Source organism: Pyrus communis, chromosome 10 (genome assembly GCF_041283825.1).
Source record: "Pyrus communis isolate YQ-2024b chromosome 10, ASM4128382v1, whole genome shotgun sequence".
NCBI classification, from domain to species: domain Eukaryota; kingdom Viridiplantae; phylum Streptophyta; class Magnoliopsida; order Rosales; family Rosaceae; genus Pyrus; species Pyrus communis.
This window is the reverse complement of record NC_142574.1, coordinates 8,575,241-8,588,132: the sequence shown is the minus strand read 5'-3', so window position 1 is coordinate 8,588,132 and position 12,892 is coordinate 8,575,241. Positions and strand designations below refer to the sequence as shown.

Below are 12,892 nucleotides of genomic sequence, written 5' to 3'. Positions count from 1 at the left end.
ATTTATAGCAGCAAAACCCAATCCTAACCATACTCGAACTAGGACTCCTTACCCCAATCCATCTTATCTCGGCCAATCCCACTTCTATTAGGATTTTGAATTCAACCTCTTACTAGGCCACATTTACTTCCACTTTCCAGTATCATTATCTGGCTGAGAATCCTTACTATATCAGGACTTAACCACTTTATTCATCTGCTTCGCAATAGGGCCTACCTACTTCCTATTCATCTGGAACATTCTTTTCCAAACAAGGCTTGGCCGACTTGTAGTTAGGCGGCCTATGAACCGGCTAGTTTGTAGAAATCCTCGAACATAGCTTCTGGGCTGAGAATAATTCCACACTCGGCCCAACCCAATAATTTTGGGTCCAAACAGTTTATAAATTTAATTATAAATTAAAGCAATATTAGATGTTTTTAACTACTCTGACGTCTCTGGGCTATATATATGTGTATATATATATATATATATATATATATATATATATATTTGAAAAACAAATTCTTTTAGGAAGTCAACACCTGAAACAAGCTCGTATGAGCAAGACCATGAAATGACTATTCTAGAAGGCCTTAGAAAGACCCAAGAACAAGTGCATTACCCTTTCTATAAGGTCGAAAATACTGGAGCCACAACTCCTTCTAGGAACTCTAAGAATCTACCCCTACAACTAGAATTCACATGGGACAATGTTGAATCTAACATCTGTGTAATAACAAAATTTGAACCAAATGGAGACTTCATTAAGAAAGATTATCTCAGTGAAGAGAATTCCCTAAAAAGAGAATGGCTAGAAAAAACCTACAACCTAAAAAAAAGAGCTTCCTTGAAGAAACTTCATTATACTTTCATGTTAGAAAAGATTAATACAAGACCAAGAAATACAACTTTCCTGAATACACTTAATGTATAAGCATTCTAGAAAATTCATTTAAGACTTATATAACAAGAGAAGGAAAAGAAGAAAAGACAATACATCCACCATAAAAATCCATCTAGATCAATTCTGAAAGAACAATTGCTTCTCCTTGTAGGGGAAGTTCCCGATGGAAAATAAGAAGCCTCCATAAAAAATGGAGTTGCTTCTGTGATATAGCAAAACAATTATATTAATTTGTTTCTTCAATCTTTAGGATGACAAGCCTCTAGGATAGAGAATTGATTAAAGACACATGATTCTCTCAAGTTTAGAATTTGGAATCCTAAAGAACCATATATATATATATATATATAATTAGATTCAAAGCAAATGACAAACTATCATTTATGAACATTTATTAACTAAATCAAACGAAGATAAGCAAAGATGTCAAAAGCGGCTTTGAGACAACTCACTTTAGGATGATCAACAACACGCCTATCGCTAATATTCCCACATGCCCAATGATTAAACAATCTAGAAATAAGTAATCATGTATTTTATTTACAATTAAAATCGTTAAACTCACATTAAAATGCATGAAAGGGGCCCACACTTGGATTATTCCACTAATTGCTTGCTTGTATTACGGCAACAACGTGGAGAGCACAACAAAGCCAAAATTGGTCCAACCAGACGGTTACACACATCTTGGCTGCGGTCAACGGTTAACGAACTCGCCAGCTCACATCTAATTACATATTTTGTAAAGGATTATATCACAAATTGTCCTCTATGTTTTACTAACTCATCGATTAGTTTTTTTTTTTATGATCTAAACTCATCTCTTGTATCTAGCATTACCCATAAATGTTTTCATTGACGACTAATTTATTAGAAAATCTGTTATATGCTGACTTGAAATCTATGTGTCAACACATAATTGACATGGTGGCTCATATAAATTCCAAGTCAACACATAACATATTTTTAACGAAATTAGTTTAAACAACAATAATGATGAGGAACGCAATACATAAGGATTCAAGTGAGTTTGGAATGTAAAATCATAGTTTTAACTAAAGAATTCACTTGGTATTACGATATTGAGGTATATCTTTTCATTGGTAAGTAAGAGGTCGATTTTCGTCAATGATGAATTTGAACCATATTATTACTAGTTCATTGTGAGCCATAGCCTATTCCCACCCTAAATTATATCGTTTATTAAAATAAATAAAAAATTAAACTCACGAATTGATATTTGACTCAAAAAAAAAAAAAAAAAATCAATGAATTGATAAAATATAAAAAATTGTGTGTGACAAAAAAAACCTTTAGTAAAAAAAAGTGAAAATATTTAATAAAATAAATTGAAAAGGCTGACCTAAAACAAAATTGTAGAACGAAGCAAATTCCAAATTAGTCTTTCTTCTTCTTCTTCTTCGTCTCCTTCTTCTTTCTGTGTAAACTCCGTAAGCAATTTCTGAAAAAATCGGCGAACCAGACAAATCCCTAGCAGCCAGGGGCCACGGTGCGGGGTCCACGCTTGATCTTGCTTGGCGCCGAAGCTTTGAATTTTCAAGGGATTTGACTCGGATTTTGCGGTAATTTTGTTGAGGTCGAGTTTCTTTTTGCTTTTTGTGGATTGGGGTTGGGATTCTAGGGTTTCTGGGAACAAAGATGAAGGCCTTGAATAGCATAGAGGATCTGATCGAGGAGATAAAGCTTCGAGTGGTTTGGTGGGCCCTGTTTGTCTTCTGTGTTACCTACTTCCTTTCCTGTAAGTACTCCAATTTGATAGAAATTTGAGTTTCTGTCGTTATTGGTTTATGTTTTTGTACAAATTTGACGTAATTTATGAATTTTGATGCTTTCTCGAGGGGGGTTTGATGATTTCTGATTGTATGGAAGTTGTGCGGTTCAAAAAGATGATGGCTTTTTGTTCCAAGAATGAGGAATCAGTTGCTAACTGATGATTCTCCATTTCGCTTTGGAGACAAAAGAATGAAGCAAAAATACATTGTTTCGTTCATGATTTCTTCAACATGTGTTTTATTAACTTCGGCTAAAGCTTAATGTTTATTTGGGTGTATGTATATTAAACTCAGCTAAATCGAAGTGCTTAGTAGATTTATGGTAGGCTATTCAATGTTGGTGCTGTGAAAAGTGGTTGGCTTTTCACTCTCATAAGTGTTGTCCTGACTGACTCCAATTTTTTTGCCATTCATTTCAGATTCGAGTAAATCAATGTGGATGAATTTACCCTTATCAATTGTATTGGTTTCGATGTTACGTATTCTATTGAATAATGTGGAATTCCGTTGGAAGGGTCAAAAACCTGTTCGCCCACAGTCATACTTGTCTCATCTGGAGAAGAAACAGTTGTCCTTGAATGATCCACGACTTTCTACTGGGCCTCCACCACCAAAGTGGAAAAGGAAAATTGGTTCTCCAATTGTAGAGGATGCAATGAAAGATTTCATTGACAAACTTTTGAAGGATTTCGTGACTGATTTGTGGTACTCAGATATTACTCCGGACAAGGAGGCTCCAGAGCAGATACGCGCGATAATCATGGATGCTCTGGGTGAAGTTTCCAGAAGAGTTAAAGAGATAAACCTTGTTGACTTGCTAACAAGGTACCCCTTCTGTTTCTTGTAGAAGCGAACCATTTGCAAGTTGGGAAGATTTTATCATTAAAGCAACATAATTGATGGTTGTCTTATGTTTCAGGGATATTATTGATTTAATAGGGGATCATATAGAACTTTTTAGAAGAAACCAAGCAGCTATAGGTGTTGATGTTATGAAAACGTTGTCTTCAGAGGAGAGAGATGAAAGGTTAAAACATCATCTCATGGCTTCAAAGGAGCTCCATCCTGCATTGATTTCACCTGAGAGTGAGTACAAGGTGTGAGTGGAGTGTTCCAACTGAATTAGTTTTGTTTTTGGAATTTATCTCTTGCATATATCTTCCATAGGCTGATTTTTTATATCTTCCATAGGTTCTTCAGCGGCTAATGGGTGGGGTATTAGCTGTGGTGCTAAGACCACGAGAAGCTCAATGTCCAGTGGTTAGATCTATTGCCAGAGAACTTCTAACAAGCTTAGTAATTCAACCTGTTTTGAATTTTGCGAGCCCTGGGTATGTTATATCATATTAATATTGATTTATCATTATTTTGTGTTGTGTCTTATTATTATTTCTGTCTAGATGGTGTTAAATTCTTTTAAAAGCGATTGTCATGCAAAAATGTTCAGAAGCATTGAACTGTCCTTTTGTATCTAGTATTTAATATCTATAGAGAAGGCGATCTGGGTTAATCCTTTTTTTTATTTTTTGTCTGGGTTTTTAAAAAATATGTTACAGAACTGTGGTACAAAAATTATATTGTAATGGTATTGTTGTTATTATTATTTTATCCTAATCTATTTATGCCATTGTTTAGAGCTTATGGAATATCTGATTGTACAGATGGTTGTGTATGCGTAAAAACTTCATAATAATGAACTTTGCAATCAATTTAATTGGATATATGTTACAAATGTTCATTTATCTTCTCTCAGGAATTTAGCCATTTTAACTTACAGTTACCCTTTAATCAGGTATATCAATGAATTGATAGAATATATTTTGCTAGCTGTTAAAGAGGAAATCAGTAAAGTGGTAAGTGGGGACCAGTCAGCTGCAGGGAGTGTACATGATCAAGATTCTCCGTTGAGGAAATATGCAACCTTTAATCAAAACACTGATTTGACATTGGCTGAAGTTGACAATCAGAGAGAAGTGTTTTCGGATTATAATAAATCCCCGGAAGATCCTTTGCAGCCACAGCCTGCTGACTGGGCACGAGTTTTGGAGGCTGCAACACAGAGAAGGACTGAAGTTCTTGCTCCTGAAAATCTTGAAAATATGTGGACAAAAGGGAGAAATTACAAACATAAAGAGCACAAGAAAAAGATAAGAGGAGTTCAGGAACCTATACCTGAGTGTTCTGGAATAGATAGTGCTGTTCCTGCTAGAAATCTGGGGAAAGAAATGGTGGCTGACAGGCATGAAATTTCTACAGGAATAGAAGATAGATCTATTGTGAAGCTAAAATGCGAATTAAGTTTAGACACTCAATTAAGTACTGGGACCAAAAAGGAGATGCAGTTCTCATTGGACCCCAGTAAAGAATCATTTACTGATCCAGGGCATCTTGTTAATAAATTGGAGGACATTGGAAACCTTGCGTCTGATGGAAGTAAAAGTAGGCTTAAAAGATCAAATAGCACTTCTGCTTTGAAAATCCAACCAGACACAAAAATAGCATTGACAGAAGGTGGAGGGTCTATCATATCAGAGTTCTATAGCCCTGGGTTTGGCGGGCATAGAGAAGACTATATTAGTAAGAGTGCCTCAGATATGGTAGTCCACAGTGTGGGACAACAAGTTCCCAAGCTCAGGTGCCGGGTAAGCATTACATTGAAACTTGATGGGATATATTAATTTTGGAAAGGTTTAGTAGATATCATAGGTTTTCAAGATTGCAACCATTTCAGCTTCTTGAGTGCTGGAATATGTTGAATCGCACACATGCTTTGAATCTGAGTTGACTTTTTGTTCGATACGTATGTCTCTGTAGGTTATGGGAGCATACTTTGAGAAACTTGGGTCAAAATCTTTTGCAGTTTATTCAATTGCAGTTACAGATTCAGAAAACAGAACTTGGTTTGTGAAAAGAAGGTTTCATTCTCATCTATTTCTTTTTTCAGTTTTCTTTTTATTATGGACGCTTACATGCCTGCACAATACATGTATGCACTCACTCCTACATAAAAAATATTGCAGACACAAACTTCTATGCAGAATCCACCTTTGATGACGATGTCCTCCTTTAAATAAAAGTAACGACCACATTATTGAGTCCTCACCTGCAGTGTAATGCTGTGATGCAAACCATCCATTTTTTGGGTTTGCATTCAGCGGTCATCATTTTGAAAATTGAGCTAAATAGAAATATTTAGCCCTTTGTTTATCATCGTGCTCATTTCTGTATTTACAAGATATACTGTCTTCGACTATTTAATTGACAACAATTAGATGGCTAAACAGATTTATAATTGTTAATTTATCCTTGAGTGGGTGGTACCATTATGTGGTCCTTATTTTTCTTAAAGTGAAGGTATCCTCACTAGAAAAAGATACGAGTGTCCCTGTGTTCTTAGCGGAGATGAGAATGCTTTGTTGGATGTGTAGGAACACGAGAAAGGATAAGATTAGGAATGAGGATATCCGAGGTAAAGTAGGAGTAGCCGAAATAGAAGGAAAGATGAGAGAAAATCGGTTATGGTGGTTTGGGCATGTGAAACGAAGGCCTATTGACGCTCCGATTAGAAGATGCGATTACGGGACAGAGGTTCAAGGCCAAAGGGGTAGAGGAAGACCTAGGAACTTAAAGACTTAGAGTACTTGGATTTAACAGAAGAAGTGACCCATAACCGAGCGCAATGGTGTTCTAGGTTTCATATAGCCGACCCCACTTAGTGGGAAAAGGCTTTGTTGTTGTTGTTTTACTCTTTGATTTCTCAATTTTTTTAATTTTATTTTTTATTTCTGTCTGCAGATATAGAAATTTTGAACGACTGCATCGCCATCTTAAAGACATTCCAAATTACACATTACATCTACCACCCAAAAGAATATTCTCATCAAGCACAGAGGATGCTTTTGTTCATCAGCGATGTATTCAGCTAGACAAATATCTACAGGTATGATGTAGGTTCTTCACTGTATTTCTTCTCTCTCTCTCTCTCCCCCCCATTTCTCACTTTCTTTCCTCTCCCCATTGCTTTAATTTGCTGTATTGTCCCAGGATCTATTGTCAATAGCTAATGTTGCTGAACAGCATGAAGTGTGGGATTTTTTAAGTGGTTCGTCAAAGGTATTCATTTTCTTAACATGGAATTTTAGAGTAGATGATCATCGTCTGTCTCTCTCTGAACAGTATCTTTTATCTTTTGTGTCGCTTTTAGAATTACTCGTTTGGAAAATCCCCCTCCGTGATGAGAACTCTTGCAGGTATGTGGTTTTACTCGATTGTTTTGTGTATACTACTGTTCATATTTTTTGCGGTTGTCCCTGTTTTCACTCACAAATTAGTGCCCATTACACCCACATTCATGCACACAATTGTGGCTGGCAAGGCAAGTTATCAACTTACTTTGGTTCTTGATACAATGTAATTGTTTTTTAGCTGGATTATTAAACATAAAAATTTATTGAAAAATATAAAGATTGCCAGCTTGAGAGACATGAAGTTAAGAGATTCCTCAAGGATAGAACATTGTTGACAAGTTCTATCCATTTACTTGATGATAGGTGGTTATTAGTCAGTACCTGTATAAGTACTTAGTAGGCTTTGATATGATCAAATCAAGAGGGTCAGTACCTGTATAAATACTTAGTTGGCTTTGATATGATCAAATCAAGAGGGTCAGTATCTGTAAAATATATTTTTCTGAGGCTCAGAACAGTTTTTCGTTTATATATTGTGGACCATTAAACCTTTCATGACGGGATATTCATTAGAAGGCAATTGTTTGAACTTTTGCTCTTTTATTTACTACAGACAAAGTCTCGATTTCCAAAAGTACATCTCAGAAAGCAACATATGTTAAAAAAACCTCAATAATGCATTTTGTAACATTCTGAAACCCTTGGGCGACACTAGAATTGCTTCTAGTCCTAGATCCTAATCTCCTGCCTTTTTTTTCATAATTTGGTGGCTTTGCTAATACTGTGGCAATTTCTCATATTTGCTTATTGTTTTTAATCTTTTAAGTTAAATTTTTTTATTTGCTTCAAGCAGTCAATGTGGATGATGCTGTGGATGACATTGTACGCCAGTTCAAAGGGGTTTCAGATGGGTTAATGCGTAAGGTTGTTGGTCCCACAGCCGAGTCCTCGTCTTTAATTCCTGGATGGAACTTGTCGGCGAATGCAGATGAGACAGGTGTACTTGCTTTTAGGCAAAATACAGCAGAGTCAACAAATAGCTTTTCAGATAACGAGGAAGGTGATAAAGATAGAAGTTGTAACCCTGTAGAAAATGGGTGGCATTCAGACAATGAATTGAATTCCAAGAGCTATCCACCTCGGGTTGTACATACAAGGAGCTTAGGTTTGGAGAAGAAAGCTTATTTAGTTGGCGAGGGTGGCTTTCTGGAGGATCCAGTTGGAATGCTTCCTGAGGTATTACTAATTTCATCCGAGTTCATTCTCTTTAAGCATTTTTAGTCATGTCATGATGATATCCGAATGTACTTTGCTGGTTACAGTATATAATTTCTTATTGGTTCCTGTTGAGAATATCACGTTTAAGAATGGGAAACGTAGAACAAACTCCGGAAATCGAAAACAAATAACCAAGATAAATAACACCAAGAATTTACGTGGTTCGGCAATATGTGCCTACGTCCACGGGACAGCAACAACAATCTTTCACTATATCAATAATGAGTACAACCAATAATCTCTAGAACTAGGAATTGACGAAAAACCTGAAAGAACAAGAACAAGAAACACACTATCTCTTTTCTTTTCTCTCGCACACACTTTGCCCCTTTTTACAAAACTAGTACGATAGCCCCGTTGACATAATAAAGGTCTTCAATAAGGATTATTAATCCTAATTGGAAACTAGTTATAAAACCTACACCAATTGAGAAACTAACTCCAATTGGGTAAACAACTCCAATTGGGAAAACAATTTAATCCTCTAAGACTATAATTCCTTATAGACGTAGGACAACTTATCATGGGCTGGAAAAAACCCAACAGTTCCAAGTTTCATTTGGTATGTAAGGCACTAGAGTGCTAATAGTGTTTGATAGGGCTGACTGGTATCATTAGATCAGGTTAAAACCACCTTAAAAAGTATGCCATAGTTGACTCAATTTGTTATGAAAAAGGCTTCAGGTTAAAACCACCTTAAAGTGTGCCATGGTTAACTCAATTTGTTAAAATAAAGGCTTCGGTGATGTACAATAGGGCTGACCTCATGTCTGGCCTTTTTCATCAGTCTTGGTAATACCTTATCTTGTATCCCGTTCTCCGATTTTCATCATCTCCTCTTTGTGGCTTGTTTCAGTTTCTTCTATACACAAGTAAACATAGCTTAACTATTTTGTGCCACCAGTATTTACTAGGTTTATCTTGGTTCCACTTTTTCACTTTCTTAATTTTGATGAACAATATATCATAAAGATATTCTCTATGCAGACTTTGGATCCTCCTGTTTCCAGATTAACACATTCTCGATCTTTGGTTATAAAGTATAGGTCAAGTTTTTCACATCTTTACCAGAATAATTAATCTAGTTCACCAAGATTTCAAAGTTTCCAACCTTGATATGGGTTCAAGCATACTCAAGGCTCCAACAGATGGTTACCCATGGAAATTCAGTATAAAGATGAAGTTAGAAATGCAATTCAGTAAATTAATATGGACATGTAAATCATAAGAAAATAATATCTTGACTGGGGAAGGGTTGCCGTCAGAGTAATAGTGAGTTGCATGTATTAACTTTAGATCTCAGTGTAAGCTATTGATTTATTTGAAGATCACAGTTTTAGTCAATATCTTTTTAATTAAATGCCACAACTCTTTTTGGAGACATCTTTGTGTCTTGATCTTTACAACTTGTTTTCTTTCAGTGGACTCCACCCAATGTTAGCGTGCCTCTGTTGAATCTAGTGGACAAGGTGTTTCAACTAAAAAAAAGGGGCTGGCTGAGGTGAGCTGTTCATACCTTAAATTAAATTTATTTTTATTTATATTCATTGCTAGGAAATCATGTTTTCTTTTTAATACTTCAAAGGAATATTCTGATGCTGCATGATTCTATATTGATTATTGACTTGCTCATTAATTTTGATGTCTTTAATTTGCCGAGTGTACCTCAGGTATGTAATCGGCTTTAGTAACTTGATATTGGATAAAAGAATTGTGCACATGCATGATTGGTATCCAGTATTATAATAAATTCATTTAATAAAGTATGTGAAGTAGAACAGCATTGTCCAGCGGTCCAACCAACAAAACAATAAATATTCTGCCATCCAGCCTTTTTTTTGTTTTTTTTTTTTTTTGAAATGTTGAAAGTAACCAATACCATATGCCATCAGGGCAAGGTTTTTATAGTTCGGTTATTCGATATGCCATTTCTCTTTGTTGTGTTTATATTTCTTTCGGTTGCTCATCTCATCCAATTATTTTCCCCATTTATTCAATCTATTCTTTCAAGTCAACGAATTTTGCATTCTTCTTGGTGTATGAGTAATAATTCCTTAGTTTTATTAGGCTTTTATCCTATTACTTAGATTGTATTGTTATTCTTCTCCCTGTGTATGACTGTATGAGTAACTGTTTATAGCTTTATAAGCTTCTTTTCTTTATTCCTTTTAGTATGCAAGCAAAGTCCCATATATGGGCTGAATTGTATATAAAAAGTAGTGCTGGAACGTGTGTAATTAGAGTAAATAACTGGTCTTTTACACATGTTTTCTTTGGTCCATGCAGAAGACAGGTCTTTTGGATGTCAAAACAAATATTGCAGTTAATGATGGAGGATGCTATTGATGACTGGCTCATGAGGCAGATTCATTGGCTTCGGAGGGAGGATGTTATCGCTTCGGGAATTTATTGGCTTAAAGATGTAAGGACTGAACCAATCATAAACATCTTCATTTTACTGTAAAAGCATAAATCAACTTAGTGGTGTAAGCAGTATATTCCATTAGCAGCATTAAGTTTAAAGCTTAATTGAATACTGCAAAAGAATAGTTACACAAATTGTTTATTGGTGCTTATTTGTCTACCACATTATATTATGGTAACTGTGTTTCATATGTGAATGGAGTCACCTTTGCCTGGGCATTCCTCAGTAGGTTTCTGAAATTGAGAGGGATGAGGCCTGTTGGGTGGTTCCATTCAGCAGGTTCAGTCCCTGTGCAAAACAATGCCCTTACTATTAATTATTTATAATTGCAAAATCGATGTTGGTTGTAGGCGAGCTTAAGGACCCGACAGAAAGTAAATCTACATTGCTTAAAGGGAATATTGTTGACCAGTAAAAGCCAACTCCTGTTTAAAGCCCATTCTTGTTTTTAATTTACTCTCTGCAAAAATCATATAGAGGTTTTTTTTTCTCTTGGTTTCTTTAGAATTGTCTTTCTCGAAGCTTGAAGACTTTTTGCTTGCACTTGAACCAAGCCACTTAATGTACTCCTGTTTTTTCAGTTTTAATTTCTGTGAACTCCCAATTCTTGATCACCATAACTTTGGCATGTCTTTCCTAGATTTGTTTTCAATGTATAATTATTCTTGCAGTCCAAGGGAATATTTTAGAAATTTGAAAGGAAAAGAGTTATTTATTTTTGCTTTCTAATCATGTGACCTTTTCTGACAAAAATAATCGTGTGTTTTTTTAGGTTCTGTGGCCCAATGGCACATTCTTCCTTAGAATCGGCAATGTTCAAGATGACAACCAAAACCCTCTTCATAATGCAAGTCAGCTTGGTGGAAGTAAGGCTGGTAAACCGGGGTCTTTTGAGCAGCAGCTTGAGGCTGCTCGTAGAGCTAGTGACATCAAGAAAATGCTCTTTGGTGAGTAGTTAATTTTATCTATTTCTGCTTAGTGTTCCTGTGTTTTAGCTTGAGGTTGCAGCCTTAGTCTTCCTGGTAATGGTACTGCCCTGTGTAGTTTTAGTCAAACATCTGTGCTATATTTATTCATTTCTTTGGTGGTTTTTAATAAGGGCTTATATTAAAACTTTGAATTCTAAGAGTTGTATGGTGTGAGATTTCAACCTTTTTTTTTTCAACGGAGAAAAATTCGTGTGGTGTTGCTCATAGATGTAAGTTAATAATCGCTTTTCATACGACACTTACGATCTTATACAGACATGAATCCAAAGAATTGGAGTACTAATTCTATAGGGATGTGAGTCTAGATTGTAATTTGTGATATATACTCTAGTCAGTTGTTGTCACAAAGGTGAAATAAAGTTCTTGGCATAGAATTTTGTGGCATAACTCACGAATCTTCTGCCACTTTCTCTGTATATGCATATAATTTTGGCATAGAATTTTGTGATATATACTCTAGTCAGTTTTCATATATATATATATATATATATATATATATATATATATAGTATGCCATGGTTGTTAGACTAGTGTGAAGACTTAAGACCTACGTGTGTAATTATTTAATAAATTCCTTTGACCAATACATGAAAACACAAAAAACTGATCCCCACTTTATCAGATGGAACTCCGACGGCCTTGGTCAGCTTAATTGGGCATAAGCAGTACAGACGTTGTGCAAGAGACATTTATTATTTCACTCAGGTTAGTCTCTCATCCTTTTGCATTGTCTGCTGAAAATTTAAGTTTGACGGATTCTTCAATAATGTCATTTCTTTCAAGGAAAACAAACATGTTAATTTCGCATTATTCTGCTGTGCAGTCTACTATCTGCATAAAGCAACTTGCATATGCAGTACTTGAACTGTCACTTGTTTCAATTTTCCCTGAGCTGCGGGATCTTGTTGTTGATATTCATCAAAAGATGGGTGTTGATCAAACTGTATAGTGGATAGACATGCTTGTGTCATCCTTGCTCTTAATAGTAGCTGGTTATCTTCCCAATCATCACAAGCCTCAACATACCGATGTACTTTTCAAGATATACAGGACGAAGAGCACCAGATTCAATTTTCTCGGCATCGCCTGTAGTATTGTTTTGTAGGTAACAGGAATGATGACTTTGAAATTTCTGAAATTCTTGTTGGAATGCGAGAAATAGTTGTGTTTTCACTCTCTCGCATTTCAACTGTACAAAATTTAGTCGTAGGGTGTGTACAGGCGGCGTCTTGTTTGTGTATATTATGTGTGTGTTGAAGAAAAGAAAGTATGAGCAGTAACAAAATGCGGCAGTGAGAAATGAAGCATCAATTGTAATGTCTCTTTTGGTTTTA

The 12,892-nt window shown here is 35.6% G+C and overlaps 1 protein-coding gene across 1 annotated transcript; it reads left to right on the top strand.

Annotated features, from left to right (window-relative positions):
- Positions 1 to 2,251: 2,251 nt before the first annotated feature.
- Positions 2,252 to 12,892, top strand: LOC137728727 (uncharacterized). The gene is made up of 15 exons (XM_068467476.2): positions 2,252 to 2,645; positions 3,099 to 3,504; positions 3,599 to 3,776; positions 3,871 to 4,010; positions 4,472 to 5,321; positions 5,494 to 5,594; positions 6,475 to 6,619; positions 6,724 to 6,792; positions 6,884 to 6,929; positions 7,720 to 8,102; positions 9,566 to 9,645; positions 10,431 to 10,566; positions 11,342 to 11,516; positions 12,181 to 12,263; positions 12,382 to 12,892. Exons 1-15 carry the CDS (start codon positions 2,546 to 2,548, stop codon positions 12,505 to 12,507), a joined length of 3,018 nt encoding a protein of 1,005 aa, XP_068323577.2. The 5' UTR covers positions 2,252 to 2,545; the 3' UTR covers positions 12,508 to 12,892.